The 22,858-nt window shown below is 43.2% G+C and overlaps 1 protein-coding gene across 1 annotated transcript in view; it reads left to right on the top strand.

Annotated features, from left to right (window-relative positions):
* SNX31 (sorting nexin 31) overlaps window positions 1–22,858 on the top strand; it is a 56,956-nt gene that overhangs the window by 16,204 nt on the left and 17,894 nt on the right. The window contains exons 5-10 of the mRNA XM_016129785.2: window positions 1,915–2,025; window positions 5,902–5,992; window positions 6,964–7,051; window positions 10,145–10,214; window positions 15,556–15,648; window positions 22,330–22,533. Of these exons, the coding sequence (XP_015985271.1) occupies window positions 1,915–2,025; window positions 5,902–5,992; window positions 6,964–7,051; window positions 10,145–10,214; window positions 15,556–15,648; window positions 22,330–22,533 (657 nt within the window). The remainder of the gene's footprint in view (window positions 1–1,914; window positions 2,026–5,901; window positions 5,993–6,963; window positions 7,052–10,144; window positions 10,215–15,555; window positions 15,649–22,329; window positions 22,534–22,858) is intronic.

Genomic DNA, 22,858 nt, shown 5'->3' with positions numbered 1-22,858 from the left:
CACATCCCGTCCATAGCAATGCTGGATGACAGGCTCATACTGGAACCTTCCTGGGCCAGCTGGGAGAGGTGTCCACCCCATTTAGAGCCCAGGCCCTAGATTCACGTGGAGCTGGCCTTGACTCCTGCCTCTGCCACCATCTAGCAGGGTGTCCTCAGGCAAGTTACTTAACCTTTGTGAACTCTTATTTCAGCTGAAAAAAGGGAGATTAATAAGTATATATGCCTCATGGAGTTGTTTTGAGACTTATGAGTTACTATATCCGAAGCAGTTAGCACACAGCACCATGATCAGTATCAGATCTAACAATATATTTAAATATAACAAATACATGCATATTTATAAATGATATGCTGTATATACACTTGCCTATATATGGAGATATAATACATTCACAAATGTAAGGGGGTTTTTTGGAGCAACCCATTGAATTTGGAAAACAGCACATTTTCTCTTCTAAAGTACTTAGGTTCAGAATCATAGAAACTTAGTAAGTATTGGCAGTGGGTGGGAGGTTAAAATTTAAAGTTAAAACAAAAATTTTTTAATAAAGTTAAAGCTTATCTTTTGATAATGAAATTAGGGAAAATAAGCCTGTCGCTAAAGTGATTGGCCTTTTCAGGTACCTGGACAATGTCATTGAGTTGTTGCATCCCCCGGTTTATGCAAAGCCTGGTGCCTAGTCTGTTGTGTCTGTGAACCTGGTGGGGAGCGTCCAGAAGGACTAAGGAAAGCGGAGGTGTTGCCCGTTCAGGTGGAAGGGTTTCGCCTGGTCAGCCTACCTGAGCTCCAATTCTATGATCTCCAAACGATCTTCAGATTGATCATTTGGATCTCCTCTCCCCAAACAGATAACAAGGAAGAAAGGTGACCTGGGCTGGATAAAAAATTTTAGCCACTAGAAAGAGATTATACTTCCCCCTTCCCACACTGCCCTCTGTATTACTAATATTCTGGCTTGTATAGTAGTCTTAGAACACAGAAAATGGTTTGAGTGACTCTCAGTTCTCCCAAGGATGCCCCATAATTAGTGCCATTCTAAACGCCTAGGAGAGAAGTGAGCTCACTGCATGTAGTGGATCCTGGGGCACTAGGAGTTAACCACATTGTAGGACCAGGGCTGAGAAAGACTGTGACCTGTAGACCTGGAGACCACCCTGTAGACTGACAGAATCTGTTTTGGGAGGTGCTGGAAACAGCCCGCCCTCAGCTGCAGCACCCCGTGAGGCCCGTCTGGGAAGCCACTGGCCACACCCCTTCCTAGCGTCCCTCCCTCTGTGGTAAGCTGAGCACCAGCCTCAGCTTCGCCCTTTCCTAAACTCTGATGGCCTTCCAGAGTCTCTAGCGTGTCCTTGATATTCTAGAGCACTTCACCCGGGAACCTCACAGATCCCCAGATCTGCACTCGCCTCTAGCACACACGTGTCTCCTCACAGAATGCATGAGCGCAAGCAGAGCTGTGGGGATTGGGGGCGCCGGCCCTCAGCTGTTTAGCACCCACTACAGTTTAGCGACTTGCTTCTCCACACAGGCCTCAGAGTTTGCACGCTTCAGATGTTTGATGTAGCAGAATCCTAAATTACTGCACTTTATGGACATTTAGGGATGCCTGGAAATATTCAAAGAGTTAAAATCTGAGACCACCAAGGGTCACGGGGATGATTTTTTTAAACAGATATCTTGTTCATTTGGAATTATTCAAGCTGCGTGACATTGCTTTGCCTCAGCCTTTCTCCACATCCCCTCCTAATCCCTGCCCTGCCCCCTAGAACCAAATCCCTGCATTCGCTCTGTGTGCTTATGGGGACTGCATACCCCCAGGGCCTGGGGAGGGGACACTGCTGACTGTCCCCTGCTGCCAGGTGCCCCACCGAAGGCCCTGTGGGGCTCACCGTGCTTTCCCTCTGCTCACAGGACACGTTTGGCATCACTGCCAAGAGAGCAGCTCTGGACATATTTCTGCCCGATGGAAGGAGCATTCAAGCTGAAATCCTCACATCAGACACCGCCGAAAGAGTCCTAGAGGTAAACGCCATCCAAACTCCAGCTCCAGAACTGCACTGAGGAAGCATTCTGTTTGAAGGCAGAGACTAGGATGGGGTCGCCTTCTGGAAGCTTCCTGCCTATCTTTTCACTCTGGATAACATATCTGTAGAGATGCTGGGATTTTCTGGGAGACCGACCAATGAATCTGAGCTATGACCAGTCCCCCGGGCTCCTGTGGTTTGCTTTCCTTGTGGGTGTCAGTTTTCCAGGGATATCTGAGGGCCTTCCCAGGGCTGCTGTCAGTTCCCTGGAACAGCCAGGAGGCGCCCTGGAACTGAGCAGAGCACTTCATTATGGGGGGCCCATGGTCTAGAGCTGCAAGAGGGTGGACCCCAGATGAGTCTGAAACAGGCTGCACCCAGGTGAGCCAGTAACAGGTTCTAGGAGAGAATGACAGCGGAGTTCTCAACGGCTGCAAGAGTTGTCCCTTCTCCCCCACAGGGAAAACCCCCGAAACCAACACCCCAGTGGGTCTAATTCTGTGCCAGACCCGAGTTTTAGTTGGTTCTCTGAGGACTCCAAGGACGAGACCTAGAAAGCATCCTCTCTTCCTTTAGATGTGGCCATCACCAGCTCTGCCCTTGGACCTGTCCTCCCTCTGAGCTGGGCTGCCAAGGGTTTTAGTTCTAATCCTCAGAGAAACATGCCCAGGAGAATAATAAATTATAAATTATAAACAGGATAAAGTGGGAAAGTTACTAGGACCTTGCCAAGTTTAGAAAGCTCTTGTGCTGGGGTCATGGTATCTGATGCTCTCTGAGCTGGAAACAAGCAGATGTGTTCCCTGTTGGGCTCCCAGCTCTGGAGCTGTCTTTACTGATGTCTGAGGGTGGGGGAGGGGTCCCTCCCTGCATTGTGGCTCCTCTTTCTAGCCTGAGACTCAAGCCCACCCGCGCCCTCCCAGCCTCAGAAGAGCAGTGAGCGTCCCTAGGTTAGGGGACACCCCTCCTCTAGATCTTGACCCTGACTGAGCATGAGCATTTTGGACCTATCTTCCTGCTAAAGTCACCGCACACACCCCACCCCCACCTTTCATTGCTGACCTGGTTGAGTGGTGTCAGTATCCGCCTGGTCGCTGAGGCCATCCAGTGGGAAGCTACCCTTGGCTCCGCCCCCACCTTCGCATCACTGTACCCCAAGTCTCTCTCCTACTCACCCCTTCTCCTGTTTCCTCCTCTCCATCTCCACGCTCCTAGTTTGCGCTCTTAACGATCTCAGCTAGATTTCTGTCGCAGCCTCCAAACTAGCCTTCCCGCTTCCAGTCTTGCTAATCTTCTGCACTGATTTCCAGAAAGATCTTTCTGAATAATAAATAGCATCAAATAAATAAATAAATAAATAAATAAATAAATAAATAAATACCATCAAAGGCCCTTGATGCTTGAGGAGATTTATACCTCAAACAAACAAACAAACAAACAAACAAAAAATCCCAAGCCACAGTTTCCTCACTTGTCCGTCTGGCACCTGCAAAACGAGAGACAGACACAGAAATGGCGGAGGAGACGGACAGTAATAGTGAGGGTGGGGACTCCACAGACACCTTCCGGGCCCGGCGGGTGACGCAGGCGTGGCTGCGGGACCTGAGATGATTTGGAAATGGTCGGGCCTGTGGGACAAGGGAGAGGACCTGCCCTGCCCAACGACACCGTCGTTGGCATGTATTTCGCACACCGGGGGCACTGGCAACTCATGTTCCCTGCAGCTGAAGCTGGCTGCTGGGAGTTTGGGGTCCCCCATCTGCTGGGGTTTGGACAATTTCTGGATTCAACCGTGACAGTGCTGCCATGTCATAGCTGGATGAGTTTGGTAAGTTACTTAAACTTTCGAGGTAATGTCTAAGAAATTATGCAGATAGCTCATATTCCTTTTGCAGTGGTGATTATGGTTATTTGTCGTAATTGGTATTGTCATTGATATTGTAGGGAGAGCTGAATAAGAATTGAGTAGGGCAGTAAGGCTAGGGTTCCACGATACTATCTGCTTTGTCCAGGTCCCCTCGTAACTAGCAGCATAAGTTTGATTAGGCACATCTGTGATCTCAGAAAAACGTACTTTCTCTCTTCTAATCACATTGGCTTATGAGAAATTCCAACCCATGACACCAACTTCATTATCATCAGGTAGGTTTAAGGGGAGGTTCTCCTCTCAAAATGGAGGCATTCCCCCCAAAGGTAAAGTGAGCACTTTGCTAGGAAGAAATGTGATTTTTTTCCCAGGGACTGGGAAATTCTCTAGTTCGCATAAAACTGTAACTCAAATTTTCTAATTAAAAACTACAGTCTGTATCTCCTCAGGCATACTTGCTGCCGCTCTCACTTTGCTGTTCCCAATCATCTCATCCCCAGCAATAAGCTAAAAATCTTTTGTTTTTCATTGTTTGTACTTATGTAGTTTTATTGCTGGCGTTTGTGTTTTGTAGCATCATTAACATTTGCTAAGGAGGAAATATTATTGTCTCTTCATACATGCTTACTCTTCTCAAAAGAAGGTGCTTGTATTTATGACTTTATAAAAGCTCCTCCATTTCCTTTTCCTATTCTTCTATCTGCTGTGGCATGTAAGCTTGCTGTCTTCACTGAATGAGTCAGAGAAGAGAGAATCTAATTTGAGTGGGTGTGGGTCATATTTACTCTAGGACGAGATGTCTTTACCATGTTACCTACCAGCGCATGCTCACCCCACACACAGAGGAGCCCCGTGGTTTGGGTTTTGTTTTGTTTTCCTTTGTTCTGTTGAAGAGAATGATGTAGAAAGAAAAATGGGGCTAAGTGTTGAGTAAAGGTGTGAAAAGTTCCTGGCTCTTCTTTATTTGCAAAGCTATACTGAGAACGCCCACTCATCCCACCCACCTAATAAGACTTCCTCACGAGGTCATTCTCAGATCCCCGACAATAAAATCCCCTTTCAAACCTGGTGTTTGGACAACTTCAACCATGAGAAGTTGGAGCCGTGATTAAAGCTTCAGCTCACGCGCCACGCTTAAAGGCGCATCCTTGGGTGTGAGAGATGACCTAGAGGATTCAGGGGCGTGCAAGGAAATCACTGAAGAGCCCAGTCTGACAGAGAGATTGCGCTGAGTGAGTGAAGAGGGAGGGAATCTGGGGTAGCATGGAAGTTCCTGCTGAAGGAAGGGGAATGTGGGCGGAAAACGTGATGAGGTTACAGGCTTGTGACCCATTGGCAAAAATGAACCCATTGGTGTTGAAAGGAAAGCCGTTTGATGTGAAGGTCATAAAGGAACACGAAATGAGGGCAGCCCGTGCCTGGGATCTAAGAATCTCACTGAGCAAACCCCGTATAAGTTAGACTTGAACATCACAGGAGACGTCAGAGAGAAGAAGCACCCCTGGGTGTCGAAGGCGGAGCTTCTGGGTGTCGAAGGCTGGCACGCTTCCATATGACACCTAAGCAGTGGGGGAACAGCTCTAGTCCCCTTATCTGGTAATCCAGCCCAGAGGAAGGTAAACTGGCATGCGGGACCCCGGGGGCACGCGTCACAGCATTACAGATGTTCATTGAGAATGACCGCTGCCGTTCAGGGGGCAGTAAAGTCCAAAATGATCCAAAGACTCCTCCACATCTGGGGTGAGACAAGCAGCCTCAGGAACAACCAGCCGAAGCCGAAGCCAGTTCATGTCCATTGTGGTGGGACAGATTTTCTTCTTCACACTATTTTTTTTAATATCTAAAGTTTCTAAAATAAGCGTGTACCATTTTTAGGTTCAGAAAACATTTAATGTCCGCTAGCCCATTAAAGCACTTTTTATCGATGTTTGCAGGCACAGTGAGCTCACATCACAATGAGCCTGGTGGCCAATCCTCACACCCCCCTTTTCTTGTCGTTGGTTGAAGGTGGTGTCACAGAAAATTGGACTGTGTCGGGAACTCCTGGGCTACTTCGGCCTATTTCTCATTCGGTTTTGCAAGGAGGGCAAGCTCTCTGGTAAGAAGAAGAGAAAGAAAACAGGGTGGGCAGGTGTGGGCAGGCCCTCAGCCCCAGAGATGCAGGAGTCAGGCTGCGGGGCCAGTCACCCCGCTCCCGCGCCAGGGGAACTCCCCAGTGTGTGGTCCCTATACTGTTCTGTGCTCCTGGAGCAAAGTGTGGGGATGGGAGGTTTCGTCTGTGTTCAGGGTGAGCTGGGGACGAGCAGCTCCATAGAGGTGGCATGGAGAGGAGCGAGATGCTAGGTCTTTCCAGCAACTGCGCCTCCTCTGGCGGGTCCCCGTCCCAATCCTGATGTGCACCTCACCTTCACCAGTGCCCCCTGGCTGCTCCCCGCCAGCTGTGCCACAGGCCCCCGGGAACGGAGTGCTAGACGCTGGGCATCAGGGCATCCCATCACAGCCCTTTCTCCTCGTTAGGGAATATTTGCTATAAAATGTAGACGATATAAATAAATCCTTAGATTCTTAAAAAAGATGTAACGAGAGAGTGAAAGATGACAGCACGTTCCGCATAGCTCGTGCTTTCCTCCACAGCGCATTTTTAGATATTGTAAGTGTTCAGCTGTGAAACGCTATCAGTTATCTCAAAGTGGTTTACATATGTCCTCAAGAAGCTGCGAGAGGAAGTTTCAAGTTAGAAATTAAGGGGTTTGTGTGTTGGCTTGGCCACCGGGCTACGTGGTGTGCTGGTCAAGCGGCTGGAGGCTGGACCTCTCTGGACCTGTTTCTTCCTCTGTCTCACAGTGTAAAATATCACCTACTAAGGTGCTGTTATTTTATCAGAATAAAATATTATTTATTTTCCGCATGAACTTTAGAATTAAAAAATTACATACAAGTGCAAGAGAATATTATTATTGCGTTTTATTCTTTCCAATGGTAAATGCTTTGTGTTCTCATTTTAAAGCCGCTGTACGTAAACTATTTGTGCCATTTCGATCATTAGGACTCCCTCTCCCCTTTCCGCAGTCATGAAAAAATTGGCGGACTTTGAACTCCCTTATGTGAGTCTTCGAAGCTCTGAAGTGGAAAACTGCAGGGTCGGACTCCGGAAGTGGTGAGTAAGCATTGTGGCGGTACTGAGTCGAGGCGATCTTAGCACTGCCGATCAGAACCGGTCAGTCTCACCATGTCGGCTCACCCCCGGACAGCGAGTAAGAGGCCAGGAGCTTGGGGAAGGTGAAGAGGAAAGCAGGGAAGGAGAGAGAGGGGAATGAACGAGGACATTTGTCCTGAAGAATAGGATGCTGAGGACGACTTTCATTGATCTTAAGTAAATACTCAAAGGATATTATGAGGATGACAGCCAAGAAGGTAAGGCTTGGAAAACAAGGGCTGTCGGGGTGGGGATAGAAGCTGGTAACGGCGAAGTGCTGTGGGCCACGGGCGGGCTTGCTTCGGAATGGATTACTGGCTGCATTTATTGAGGGCCTTGTTGATGACTACAATCAGGCCTGATTCATCTGCTGAACCGTGGTATTCCCTGAAGCCAAAAGGCAGGCTATGCCAGCTTGCAGAGCGAGCATTTGAACTCTAAGCAGTCGGCTTATCATTCCTAAAGGATTCCAGCAATAAACACACATAACCCAGGGCCAGGCATATTCCTAGATTGATAGGACACCTTGCAGAATTTACTGTCATTTCCCCCAGAAACAGAAGGCCCTATGGAGAGCAAAACACAGAAAATAGCAAGAAGCAGGACACTTCCCCCAGCCCGCCTCCACACACACCCTCTCACCTGGAGTTCCCAGCGATTACTACCATGGCCATATTGGATTGCTTCTTTGATTCACTCTCCCCCAGCTAAATTCTCTAATCTGAGCACAGAAGCTTGAAAGGAAGGCATTTGGAAGTTGAAGAATGGTAGTTCTCTTGACCTCATGGTGCCCTGCTAGAGCTCCAGTCTGCAGTTTTGAGTTTTGGAAGGATATTCCCAGCAAGGCTAGGAGTTCATTTACTGTTACTCAAAAGTATTCTGAGAAAGGGTCAAAAGCTGTGGCGTGGATCCCTGAGAAGGGAAAAGGAAAACCCCTTCGCAGTTCCATGGAAGGGTTTATAGAGTAGCTGTTCTGGAAGCTGCTTAGTAGCATGAGTGGCTGAGCACAATTATTCCTGGGATCACGGTACGTGAATTTAAGTCCTGACTCTCTCAGGGTTTAGCTGAATAACCTTAGCCAAGTTATTCATGCTCTCAAAGCCTCAATTTCTCTTTCTGTAAAATGGAAATAATAATAATAGAGTCTACCTCATAGGATTATTGTAGGGGTTAAATAAAATAATCTATACAGGACTGTATACTCAGTAAATTTTGTTCTGATTTGTTATTGTTATATTGAGGATAATAATGATGATAATAGTGACAACGACAATGAAAATCCTTGGGGCTTAAGCTTTTTGCACATACATTCTCCAGAGAAATTGAGATAGAGGCTTATGTCTTCATTAAATAGGTAAATTCTAGATTATAAGTGCAAGATAAAATGTCTACCTCATCACAAGGCAGCATCTTGGATCCAGGCAAATTGCCTTTGCTCATGGGACCTAGGAAGAAAGGAGGTCCCACTTCACTTGTTAGAGGTGAGGAGCAGGTCACCAAAAGGGGAGGGACTGGCATTGGATCCCGCAGGTGCCTGATCCACTTTCCAGAGTGAAGTCTTACCAGGTGGGAGCAGAGAGCCTAGCCTGACTGCTGCAAACTGTGGGATTCCTAGCAGATGAGGCTTTGCAGTGAGGCCTAGCCAGAGTCTTAGGGATTTTTCTCTGTCCATGAATCCCCTGGTGCATCTTTCTAATGATAATATAGTTCCTTCCAGACCAGAGGGTGCCTGCCCTGGCCTCTAAGAGCTCCAGGCTGGGATGGGCCTGGGTGCTCTCTGACTCCCTAATGCAATAGTTTCTATTCTCTGCCACAAGGGATCCCTGGGAGGCGTAGGTGAAATAGCTAAGTGAAATGTGAGTAGAAATACTCCAGTTGCTTCTCCCCAGAATGAAGTTGACTTCCCAGTAATGTTTTCATCCTTTTCCTTGTCTAAGCCAATCCCATTGGTCTAGTCACCCCACACATCTGAGTGCAGTGATTCTGCTTACCTCTGCCTTCAGATTGGTGATAGACCAACGATAGCACACCCTTTCCTGACCATTTCTGTCAGTTCTTGGCATGATACCATGCTTATACAGTAACTGTCAATTCAGTTCATCCTGGTGATTATGGATCCATTAGACAGACACAGAGCCCTGCTATTTGCAAGTCACTTTGCCAAGGCCCAGAGGGGCAACTCTGAATAAGACTCAGCCCCTGGGTTCAGGGATCTTCATACCTGGTATCAAGATCAAGTTTATCAGAACAGCGATCAGAATAAACTCAAGTGCCGAGGAAGCACAGTGGCTGGGCTTCTGACACAGCCTTGCAGAGAGAGGACCAGAGGAAGGGACATGAAGATGAAGCTTGCAAGCAGAGGCAGATGAATCAGGGAAGGAGGCGGTGAGGGGCGTGGTCTTCCAGACTGAGGAAGAGGAGAGAAAAACACATGGTCGGAATGTAGAGTGTGGGGGAGGGGAGGGCAGGGAGGGTAAGAGGTGGAACTGGACATGAAAGCTGGAGTGTCCTATGATACTCGGAAGTGAGCAGGATAAACGATCTAACTCCCGGGACTACGAGAGTCTGAAAGGTTGCTTGGGAAAGCCCACTTCAGCTAGAATGCGGAAGGTGAGATTGAGGCAGAAAGCCTGCTGAGGCGGTTACCAGCGCAGCTCAGGCAGGAGATGAAGGCAGCCTGAGTGCGGCGGTGATATGGATGTGGGAGTGGGGCAGGTGAGCACGCCAGGTATTGTGGGCGGGGAAAGCGCATGCAAGACGTGGCGACTCAGAGTGGGGCCGAGTGTGCACAGGGATGCAGACTGTTCCTCTAAAGTGTTATTTTTCGCCATCTTTGCTCTCTGTGCCCGTCAGGCAAGAGTTTACAGTATAAAGAAATAGAAAACAGAGTTGGTGAAGGAACAAATTGAAAGCTAGGGGAGGAGAGGGGTGGAGCTTTGTTAGGGAAGGGAGCCTAGGTTCAAAGGTAGAAGGCCACCGCTGCAGAGAAACTTGCTCGGGCTGTGCCCATTAGTCTTGTCAAATGAATAAACTTAAAGCTCCTGAATTTCGCAGGTACCTGGACCCATCCCTCGACTCCATGCTGATGGACTGCAGAGCTGCTGTAAATTTGATCTATATGCAGGTGAGGGTAACCAAGAACCATCAGAACACTGTGTATTATAGGCCATTTGGGTTTGAAACCAGTAGAAAAAATTTGTAGTAGTTAAGAATTCTACCTGCATACCTAGAGTAGGCAAATTCATAGAGACAGAAGTAGAATAGAGGTTACCAGGGGCTGAAGGGAGGGAAGGAGTTACTGTTTAATGGGCATAGGATTTTTGGCAGGAATGATAAAAAAGGTTTAGATAAGAGAACGGTGACGGTGACACAACATTGTGAACGATTTTTAGCGCCACTGGATTGTACACTTACAAATGGTTAAAGCGATAAGTGTTATGTATATTTTAACACAGTAAAAAAAAATCAAAATACAAAAAAGAAGTAAAGGAGTTTAGAGGGAAAAAATAGAATTCCAACACCATTTTAACAATCACTGTCTGAATGTACAGCTGACACACCATCATCCCTGCTAATTTACATGAGCCTAGAAAGGACATCCCTGATAATTGCAAGTTACACATGGTCCCCAAATCCCACTTTAGCATTCTTTTCCCTTTCCCTGACCAACAAGTGGCATTCCTGCCTCCAGGGTCAGCTTCATAGGCAAGTAGCCTGTGAAGCTGCTTGGGCTATGTGCTCAGAAGGGCCCCACACTTATTTAATGCTTCGCTTTCATATCTTTAAATTCTGAATAGTTTTTGAACAAGGGACCCTGCGTTTTTATTTTGCATTAGGCCCCGCAAACTATGTAGTCATTCCTGTCTACCCCTACCCGACAACTCGCCAAAAAGTAAATTCAGAATTTTGCCTCTCATTCTTTCCCCAACTCACACGAAGGTTCTGCTGAGTAAGTAGTGGAAGGGTCAGCAGATGCCGCCTGCCAGATACACGTCCCGCCACCCCCTCTCAGTTCCCCTTCCTGCTTTGGCAGCTCCCCTTCCGAGTTCACCCTCACCAAGTCAGCACCGTCGGAGGCCTCGTCCTTTCTGAGCCCTGCCTGGCTTGACAGTTCTGGGAGGGACCATGGAAACTTTTTTTAAAGGAATTCACAGGCATAGCCCACAATCTGCTCTCACACAGCAGGCAGAGTGGCAGGTTGGATTTTTGTCCTGTTCAAATTCTCCCAAGTCTTTCCACCTCACTCAGACTAAACTCCAAATCTTGGCGCACACACATATGATTTATATATGTGTTTATATATGTAGTTTTAAAAACTTGTTTGCTGTCTCTCTCCCTACTGGAATGTTTTCTCCAGAAAAACAGGTATTTGTTCACTGCTGTATCCCCAGAAACTATTCCTGGCACGACATCGACATTAAGCCCTGTCGTGGGCTTGACGTTGTATTAATTGTTTTAAATGTATTGTTTCATGTAAGCTTCATAACAGCTCGGTAAGGCAGTTGGCATCTTTCACATTTGTGAATTGACCACAGTTCCACATTTTCTTGCAAAACAACGACCAGGTGCTTTATGTGCCCAGAGAGAGGAAACCACTCTGTTTCGTACTGATTTATACAAATGGACTGCCTAGCACAGGCTGATCAGTGCAGGTGAAGGCGGGAGAAATCACCAAATGCCTCAAGAAATAGAGGTAGTTACCAGCCAGAAAAGGCTGGCATGATTAGTTCATGCACCATACAGGACTGTCATGGGGCGCTGTGTCATAATTTAATTGAGAGTGGTTTTTTTTAGTGTCGCACAAAATCATGGTATCTCAGAATCAATAGCATCTCCAGTTTGGCAAAATAGAGCATCAGATATATATGCATCTCCCCACTAGACCACCAGCCTCGTGCTGGGACCTTGGCTTTTTCGGCACAGGGCTGAGAACTTGGGTACATACCTGAACAGGCACAGCAGATCCCAGCAACTAGAATGTCAAATAAGGAGTCACAGCCTTCATAACTGTTCCTCCTCAGGTAATGTTTTAAGAGATCTAGGCCATCTAATAAAGCATTTCTACAAGGCTCTTCTAAATTCAAAGGAAGCAAATCAAAATATCACTCGATAAATGTTTAATGTTCCCTATTATATTTTTATAGCTAGAATATAGTTTCGAGTTCATTTCATGTCATACTTTGATCCATGTATAATCATATTTAGTGGACTTATACTCAAGTTATATGAGTTGGCAGGTAATTTACCATTTTAAATGTTTACTGAGGCTCATCGCCATCGTATCCTCGCTATTATGGTACATTACTGTTTGGACCTGCTTTATTTGCTATCACATCCTTGGTTGAGAATGCATTACTTACCTCTAATATTATTCCTGTGGGAAATAGGGTCTTTGTGGCATGGTTTCCAGGGGTTCCTTGTGGTGAGAGGTAAGGGACTGCTAGCATCATAATCTGATTTTTATCTGTCTTCACTAAGGAATTGCATACCAGGGAGAAATGGATGGTATTTCCTCTACTTACAACTGAAAAAAATGAGGGGTTCATGGAAAACATAGTGAATTGCAGTTTCAAAGATGTATTCTGTCCCTTGCTCCGCCACTCGCCCTCCCTCTCTCTGTGACCTTGGACATGACACTTCTTCCTTCTGAAATTGGAACTACAATGTCCCCTGTTAAGCAGTGAGGTTGAACTAATATAGTCTCTAAGTTTTCTCCCAGCTTAAATAGACTGTTATTCAAACCTTAGCCTTTTCCTGGCAAAGTCTTTCAAAAATTGGTGTTTATGTCTTAATAACCTGTGCCTTTATCATTGTCATCATCATTATTCCCTGAATCCAAGTGGAGGTCCTGAGAAATCTAGAGGCCCAAGGTCAGCAGGAGGGAGGGGCCTGTAATCACTGCCTCCTTTGGGAAGCCTTCCTGGGCTCCTCTCAAAAGAAAATGCCTCCCTCCTCTCTGCTCCCATGTTTTTTGTTTGTTTGTTTATTTAAACTCTCTATTATGATTCTTCTCACCCAATGTTGTAAATATTGGTTCATGTATGTATCTCCCTGACTAGACTCTGGCCAAGGGCAGAGGCTGTGTCCTGGTGCCTGAGATATATGAATGAGTGAGGAGCAATTACCATTTTAAAAAGTTAAAGCAAAGTACTTATAAAGTCTTTTGATAAATAATTAACTATTAAGGCATACTCTTGATTTTTCTAAAACAGATGTACCCAGCGATGTCCCAGAATCAAGTGGACTCTGACAATACGGTTTTAAAAAATGTACTGATGTTAACAAAATAGAAGATTGCATATAAAGTTATACGTTTCTGAGTTTCTTAAATATTGAAGGCATGGTCAATTCTGGGCCTACATTAGAGCAGGGCCAACACCGGCCCATCTGGTAACCGTGCAAATTAGAAAAAGGTATGCCTTCATCCAGGAAGGGCCCGTGGCTTGGCAAGGGAACTGTGGGCTGACCATTAGCCTCCTAATGCCCGCATGGCCCAGAGACCTTGTACAGGGCCCACCAGTTTGTTCACACATCTCTGGCCTTGCTTGGCCACACCTCAAACAGCTGGAGCCAAGCAGCGGATGCCTGGTTTAAAGAGGCACATGTTCTTCATTTCTCACTACTGTACCCTCTGCAGAGGGCACTAGAGTATGTGTGATTGAAGCTCATGAAAACTATGACTTGTGTGATTTCATATGGTTTAAAACATTCATTTCTGCATAAGTCTCCATCAGCCGGTCTTTGGGGAACCACATAACTAAGTAGAAACATTTGTCTCATCATCTAGGGTGAGGTACTGTATATAGTATATTTGAGCGATGACTTGTGAACTCATAATCAGGGTCAAATATATTCAAAGGTAGTGAAACAAAGTTATGTTACTCGTTCCGTAGGATATTTAAATCTCTGTGTTTGAGGGTCCCAGGTGCTCTAATGATGATTGATGTGTCTTCAGTTCATACTTACTGCCATGATTGCTGTTTACTTTCTCTATTTAGGCAGGCTTTCTCTCTGACATTGTTGCCCTGTGCTCACAGTAATTATAGGACTCTAACAGCAAGCAGAAATCAGGAAAGAAAAAGGTGTTTAGTTCTTCATGCCTATGCTGGTTCCATTCTGGTGCAGTACCAAGATTCAGTTTTGAGAACAGTTTTTAACAAGGAGACAGTCTTGGGATGGGTAACTGCCTGTGTGGTAAGAATTTAGTGGCTTGGGCAAGGGGGAAAGGGCCTGGTGTAGTGATCAGATCTGGGTTTTAAGCCAACTGTTTCCACTTATTTTCTGGGTCATCTTGAAAGTCAGAACCTCTCTGGACTTCCATTTACCCATCTATAAAATAGGGTAATTTTCCTGCCTTTCAGAATAGTAATTGATAAAACCTATCTAAAACAGGTTATCAGTAAATATTAGTGATTTTTTCTTCTCGCTGAACTCATCTCTTTCTCTCAACCTAAACAGCAATATTGAAATTTATTCAGCTTTTCATTCTCTTCTTTAGAGATAAGGCAAAACCTGCCAACACCACTGAGGAATGAAAAACAGATTTATATTCATACTAAGGTGTAAGTAAGCACATGATAATTGGCAGAGAATAACTGCGTGTTTGCTGTATGTACAACACTGGACGAGCTACAATGAAGCAAAGGACACAGCATCTTTCCTTAAGGGGCTAAAACTCTTAAAGCGTGATAAATAAAAGCAGGACAGGCTCATTGTACCAATTTAAATCATACCATACTATATGAAACTTCTTGTTTCCCCGAATCCTTTCAACTCTAAGTATTATATATAATTTTAGGCATTGCCAAATTGAGAGGGAAAAAAAATGTATTTGATTTACTAGTGAGGTTAAATATATATTTGTCATTCAGAATTCCTTTTTATCAATTGCCAATACATATCCTCTGTCCATTTTTCTATTAGGGATGTTAACATTTTTCCAGTTGCTTTATATAAATAATATTAACTCTTTGCCACATATGATGTAATCATTTTCCCTGGTTTGCCATTTCTTAGTTTTGTTCTTGGTAGTTTTTATGTGCAGAAGTTTTATATTTCTATGTGTTATATATTCCTTCATTATGACATTTGATCTTTCAATCTTAAAAAGATATTACCCACCTTAAGATTAGATAAAAATATTCACTTTTATTTTCTTTCAATCCTTTTATTTATTTTTAATACTTAGATTTTTAATGTATCTGGATTTATTTGATTTGGTGGTTGGTGAGGAAAATTAACTTTATTATTATTTTTTTTTTTTGCCAAGTGCTGCCAGTTGTCTCCAAAACACTGAACAATCTCTTTCTACACTTACTAATTCAAAAGTAACTTTTATAACATGCTAGGTTCTTATATATGTTCACTTGGGTCTGTTTTTATAGTCTTTCGTACACAAATATCTTTTTTGTCAGAGTAATTCATTTCTAATTTTATGTTATTTGCTAATTTTATGTTGTTTTAAGGCAATACAAGACATTGAAAAAGAATGGGCCAAACCCACACAGGTGCAGAGACAGAAATTAGAGGCTCTCCAGAAAGAAGACAACCAAACAAAGGTGAATCAAATATTGCACCAAAAGAAATCCTTTAGAAGGGAGTTAAAGAAACATATTGGAATTGAGCTGTTTCTGTAATTTATAAATCCATCAAGCACTAAAAATGGGACTCAAAAAATGAGAATGCTTTCATTGATTTTTCTGATTATAAAAGTAATAAAGGCTTTTTGTTTAAAGATTCTAAATAATACAGACAGTATATTGTGAGTCCTTTATCAAGTTAATTAGTATAAATCAGCACTTTTAATGGCCACAGAGTACTCCATTTTATGGTTTGTTAGCCTGTAGCTAACCAATTTTCTATGACTGAAAGTCAGGTTGTTTGCAGCTTTTGCTGCTGTAAATCACTTTGGCAGCGAGCACCATGAGGCTCAGGACTGTGTCTAACTTGTACATACACTGCGTATTCCTGGCCGAAGCTCCCTGAGCACTGCAGCCGCATCCTCTGTGTTTGAGTACATGTTCTGTTATGCTCAAGAATATAGTTCTAAACATCCATTTTTTAAAACTTCCATAAAGACAGTACCAACTCACACTCCCTGCCTCCAAGCAGTACATGCAAGTCTGACAAACAAGACATATCTTAACGGAAGAAATGGCCTCTACTTCACTGTGTTGTCATTCTAATTCTTTAACTTTTGCCATTTTTCACAACTAAAGCATTAATTTTGACCAAAATGCAAACAAAATTTAGAGGACTCATTTATACTTGGGTTAGTATAGAATGATTTTTCAAATTCTGTGATATTTTGAGAATTTTACCAATGAGCCGGGGGGACAAAAAGAAAAAGCATGTGCTGCCCTGATTCGGCATTGCTCCCGCTTGGCCTTCCACCACAGCTGTGTCCCAGAAATGTTAGGATTCGATTTCTCCGTGTATTTGTAAACTTTTACGATTATAGTTTCTAGTTTGGTGGATACAATATTGCTGCTACTTTGGATGCAATTACCAATTCTAAGAACATTTCTTCTCTGTAGCGTCTTCATTTGGTAAAAATATTCTTTTTACCATGTTGCTGTACTTTACCAAAATTTGTATCTGTGTTTTTGCCACAAAACAAATTTTATTTTCTATGATGAGTATTTCATCTAATTTTACAACACTATTTTTTAAATTTTAGTTAAAATTTTTTTTAATTTAAGATTTTAAGTTTAAAAAATTTTATTTTTCAATTACAGTTGACATACAATATTATATTAGTTTCAGGTCAACAGCGATTAAACATTTTATAACTTACAAAGTGATCACCTCGATAAATCTAGTACCTATTAGACACCATACATAGTTATTACAATATTATTGACTATGCCCCCTATGCTGCACATCATATCCCCATGATTATTTTGTAACTGTCAATTTGTACACCTTAATCCCTTCACTTTTTCACCCATCCCCCACCACCTTCCACCTGGCAACCATCAACATGTTCTCTGTATCTATGAGTTTATTTCTGTTTTGTTTGTTCATTTATTTTGTTTTTAGATTTCACATATAGGTGAAATTATATGAAATTTGTTTTTCTCTTTCTGACTTATTTAGCATGATACTCTCTAGGTCCATTCATATTGTCACAAATGACAAGATTTCATCCTTTTTCATGGTTTAGTAATATTCCATTGTATATATGTACCACTTCTTTATCCATTCTTTTATTAATGAACACTTAGGTTGCTTCCATATCTAGGCTATTGTAAATAGTTCTGCAATGAATATAGGGATGTCTTTTTGAATTAGTGTTTTGGGTTTCTTCAGATAAATACTCGGAAGTGGAATTGATAAATGGACATTTTGTCTTTCAATCTTAAATTGTCTCTTCTTTGTCTCTTGTTATAGCCTTTATTTCAAAGTCTGTTTTGTCTGATATAAGTATTGCTACCCCAGCTTTTTAAAATTTCCATTTGCTTAAAACATCCTCTTTCGTCCCTTTACTTTTAGTCTGTATGTGTCTTTCAATCTGAAGTGGATATCTTGTAGGCAGTATATGTTTTCTTACCCATTCAGCCACCCTATGTCTTTTGATTGGAACATGTAATCCATTTAAATTTAAAGTAATTATTGATAGATATGTAGTTATTGCCATATTATTATTTATATTTTCAATCTTTTTGTTCTTTTCCTTCACGAAGTCTCTTTAACATTTTTTTGTAAAACTCCTTTAGCTTTTTCTAGTCTGGGAAGCACTTTATCTGTTCATCGATTCTGAATGATAGCCTTGCTGAGAAGAGTAATATTGATTATAGATCCTTGCTTTTCATCATTTCAGATATTTTGTGCCAGTCCCTTCTGGCTTGCAAATTATCCATTGAGAAATCAGCTGACAGTCTTATGGGTGCTCCCTCGTAGGTAACTAACTGCTTTTCAACTGCTTTTCTCTTGCTGTTTTTAAGATTCTCTCTGTACTTCTTGTACTTGTATGTCTGTTACTTACACAAGATTAGGGAATTTTTCAGTCATTATTCTTCTAATAGATTTTCCATTCCTTGCTCTTTCTCTTCTCCTCTGGCACCCCCATGATGTGAATGCTGGTTTGCTTGATGTTGTTCCAGAGTTCCTTTAAACTATCCTCATTTTTAAAATTCTTTTTTTCTGTTGCTTTTCTATTTGAGTGCTTTTTACTACCTTGTATTCCAAATCACTGATTTGATCCTCTGCTTCATCTAATCTGCTATTGATTCCCTCTAATGTATTCCTAATTTCAATTAATACATTCTTCATTTCTGACTGGTTCTTTTCTATCTTTTCTATCTCCATTTTTATACTTCTTATCTCATTGTTAAAGTTCTCACTGAGTTCATCTACTCTTCCCCTAAGTTCATTCAGCATCCTTATAACCAGTATTTTAAACTCTGCATCTGGTAGATTGTTTGTCTCCAATTTGTTTAGTTCTTTTTCTATAGTTTTATTCTCTTCCTTTATTTGGGATATGTTTCTTTGTCTCCTCATTTTGGGGGATCCTATGCATTTGTTTCTATGTCTTAGGCAGATCTGCTATGCCTCCTGGTCTTGATATCAGTGCTCTTATGTGGTAGGGGTCCTGTGGGGTCCAGTGGCACAGTCTCCCTAGACACCTGCGCTGTGTGTTCCAGGTGTGTCCCTTTGTGGTTTGTGTATGCCCTCCTGTTGTAGTTGAGCCTTGACTGCTGTTGGCACATCAATGGGAGGGGCTGACCCTCAGGCTGATTGGCTGTGAGGAATGGCCATGGCTAGAGTGGAGGAGCTGTTATGTAGGACTGGCCTCACAGAGCAGGATTTGCTTTAGTGGGGCTTGGTGCCTGCTGAGTTCACCCCTTGGGTGTATCATTTGTGGAGGTGATAGAGTAGTGATATTGTGTGATCTGGAGCTGATCCTGGGCGTTTTGGTTTCTGGAGCCTCTTGGGAGGGGCTCTGGTTCAGGCCAAGGTCAGCCACTGCCTGTACACTGCCCAGGGCCATGTGGTATGAGCTACAAAGTGATCTGCAGATGGCTGCCATTTATTCTGGGCTTGGAGGTTCTTAGAAGAAATTAAGCTGCAAACTGAGTTTAGCTGCCACCAGTGCTAGGCTTGGAGCTTCTTAGCAAGAGGTACGGGGCACACCAAGGCCAGCTACTGCTTGTTTGGGGTTAGTGAACCTTTGGAGATTTTGAGAAAGTTTGCAGCACAAGCCAAGCAGAATGTTTGTATGGAAAAGCTGCTGGAAGTGGCTTAGGTGGGCTTGAAATTTGGATGGAGCAGGTTCTTAGGGAATCACCAGGTGGGGTGAATGCTGTTAGATCGATGGAGACTCAGATATGGTGGCTGCCTGCATATGTAGGCTGGGTGGAGAGAGGGCTCAACAAAGAAACAATGGCATTTGTCAGTACTTTCATTTGAACAAAAAGTGCCCCTGTAGCCCTACCCTGATGCCAGACAATTCAGTTCCTCCCCCATATGTCTCTGATACACTGTTGGAGCTGCTGCCTCAGTGCTGTAGATCAGAGCAAGTGAGTCCATCAGCAAGTAAATCCATGCTCAGGCCCTTTAAGAGGAATACCTGGGACTCCAGCAGCCCTCTGTCTCACTCAGCCACAATCTCTGCTGGTTTTCATAGCCAGGATTTATGGAGACTTTTCTTCCTGGTAATAGAACCCTGGACTGGGGATCCTGGTGTGGGGCTGGGATCCCTTGCTCTTCAGGGGGACCTCTTCAGCTGAGATGTCCCTCCCATTTCTTAACTGCCACACCATGGGTGTGGGGCTTGCCTGTTCCTCATCTCCACTTTTCTACCAGTCTCGATGTGGCTTCTTATGTATGTCCTTAGTTGTAGGACTTCTGTTTAGCTAATCTTCAGGTGGTTCTTAATGATGGTTGTTCTATAGTTTAGTTGTAATTTTGATGTGGTCATGCGAGGAGGAAAACACAGCATTTACCTGCTCTACCATCATTACTAGGAGTCTTTATAATACTATTTTAATGGTAGTCTTTTAAAAACTTTACTTTACATACATGAATTTGTTCTCTAAATTTTGTCCTCTCAGTTTTATTTGCATTTTGTTCAAAATCAATGCTTTAGTGGTGAACATTGGCCAAGTCTAAAGAATTAAAACACACACACACAATAAAGCAGAGGCCAGTTTTTTTCTGTTAAAATATGTCTTGTTTGTCAGACTCATATACACTGCTTAGGGACAGGGGTTACGTGAGTTTTTTACCATCTGAAAAACAAATAGAAACATTATTCAAACAAACAAATGATTTTTCTCTTGAAGCATCTAAGGATATTGCTATGACATCAACATTATTTAAATGTTTGTGAAGTTCTTCTGCTAATGGAGCCAGCATATTAGCAACTGTTGCTTTACTTTATGTTCATGTACAAGAAAACTCAGAATTGAAAATGAGTGAAATTAATTCAAAGAAGCAGTCATTTAATCTAAATCAGAGATAGGCTACCTGTGGCCCCATGGACGACTATTTTTGTAAATAAAATTTTATTGGTAATTTTATTTTATTGCTCCTTCACGTTTGTATTGTCCAAGGCTGATTTTGTGCTAGAGCAGCAGAGGTAAGTAGGGGCAATAGAGACAATATGTCTACAAAATAGAAAATATTTACTGTATGACTCTGTGGAAATGTTTGGAAACCCGTGATCTAAATACAAATATATCAACATACCTTCTGTAGTTATACATGTTAAATTGTCTTTTCCAGGTACAGTCTTCTTAAGAGAACTTATTTCCAAGTAGATAATCCTTGCATATTTCTGTCATTTGGTTTTCAAATACTCAGTAATATTACTGTACCCCCTTGCTGAATGGGAATACCAGCAAGCATTTTGAACAGGTTACTTTCTTATGACCAACTTTCTTGAGAAATGGAGCTTAACATTTAATTATACAAGTTCTTTCATCTCTTAGAGCACTGCAGCCAAGAGTTTATTATAATTGTTAAAGTGTTACCAAAGATTTATAGCATATAATAAATATGAAACTTTTGTAGCAAGAGCATGAAACTATATGCTCTGTGGCAAGATTACTCAACCCCTGCCTCCACCCCTGCACAGTTAACATTGACTCACAACCTATCATTTCTGACCCAAAAGGAGGCCCAGCAGTTTAATGCATCTCTCAAGTGGGATGCCTGGGCCACAGCACGGTGAGCTGGTTATGTGGCCGGGAGGGACAGGAACCTCGAGTACCTCTCTTTCCTTGTAGCGAGGGTCAGCTGTCCCTCACCGCATGTGTCTTAGCACTTTTATCACTGAGCACTTCATGTCGTGCTTGAAAGGGAGACATAAGTTACCTTGCTTCAGGAAAGAATAGGGAAAGAGCCAGGCTGTCACTGGGTGGTCTTTCTGACTTAACTATGTGTTAAAGTGAGAACTCCCCTCTGTGCACACACATCTCACGTACTATCAGGCAGGACCATGGCGAAAGCCGGAAGGAGAAGGTGAAGGTCACCAAGCTGATACCAGGTTATTTAAAAACAGTCATTAATAATCACTGTTAAAAAAAAAAAAGTCCTCAATTGGTGTTAACAGGACAGGATGCTTGACCACAGGTGTGAACTGCAGCTGTCTTCTGTTCTGAAGTATGTCAGAAGTAGAGAGAAAACCTAAACCTCAAATGTCACATAAAAGTGCTCGCTTGACACTTTGGGGCTGTCTAGAACTCTACCTAGAAAGCAGACTCACTCTTGCTCTCATTTCATGGCTATTTCTAAAATCTCTTGCTCTGACAATTCATACCACCATCACATAAGACAGCCTGCAAAAATGAACTGCTTTCCTCCTACATAGACCTCGGCTCAATTTTTTAAAAGACAGCATTTTAAATGTACGCTTTTTGTTTATTTTGCTGTTATAATCTACCAAGATGGAATCACATCTGCTCATTCGATTCACTCTATTTTTTTTCATTCATCATTCACACATCAAATATTTTCATTCCTATTCTGTACCAACCACTGTAACAAAAGAAGGGACACAATGCTGAATGAGGCAGAAATGCCCTGTCAGAATCAGCCATAAAATACCCCAGGCCTTATTGTCAGAGAGCACAGGGGGCATATCTTCATTCACATTGTCCAGAAGAAAAATATGTTTTCACTGTGACTCAATTCCATGCGTCCTACTAGAATGGTAGTAGCTTCTGACATGAGGTTTTCATCTGTTTCAAGTGGTCTCTTGCTTCCTCCTACCTCCCACATTCCCCTGGGAGCAGTTTTTGGAGCTGTCCCGAGAGGTACGGCACTATGGATACCTGCAGCTGGATCCTTGTACCTGTGACTACCCGGAACCGGGCTGTGGGGCCGCTCTTTCTGTGGGCAATAACGAGATCAGCTGCTGCGTGACCCTGCCTGATAACCAGACCCAGGATATCATTTTCCAGATGAGCAGAGTGAAGTGCTGGCAGGTCACCTTCCTTGTGAGTATCTTGGGGCCGCCTTACTCATGACTTAACATCTCCACTCATAATTTAGAATCCTATTGTTTTCAGGTGACAAAGTTGACACTAGGAAGACAGGTCTGCCGTTTGAATCAGGATCTTGAATTAACTAGCATCTAAGCCACAATCAGCATCGCCCACCAGTAAAACCTATCTATGGTCTGGTGTAAGTTTCTCACCCATAGCAGTGGAGACACCCTTCTTCCCACCTTCCAACAACAGGCTTCTCTGCTGCTTGAAGGGTGCCTATAGTAATAATAGCATGTAAAAATAGCAGGTACCATGTATAGAGCAATTAATATGT

The sequence above is a fragment of the Rousettus aegyptiacus genome, unplaced genomic scaffold, assembly GCF_014176215.1.
Source record: "Rousettus aegyptiacus isolate mRouAeg1 unplaced genomic scaffold, mRouAeg1.p scaffold_m13_p_15, whole genome shotgun sequence".
Classification (NCBI taxonomy): Eukaryota; Metazoa; Chordata; class Mammalia; order Chiroptera; family Pteropodidae; genus Rousettus; species Rousettus aegyptiacus.
The sequence above is the reverse complement of the archived record's forward strand: the minus strand, read 5'-3'. Positions and strand labels throughout refer to the sequence as shown.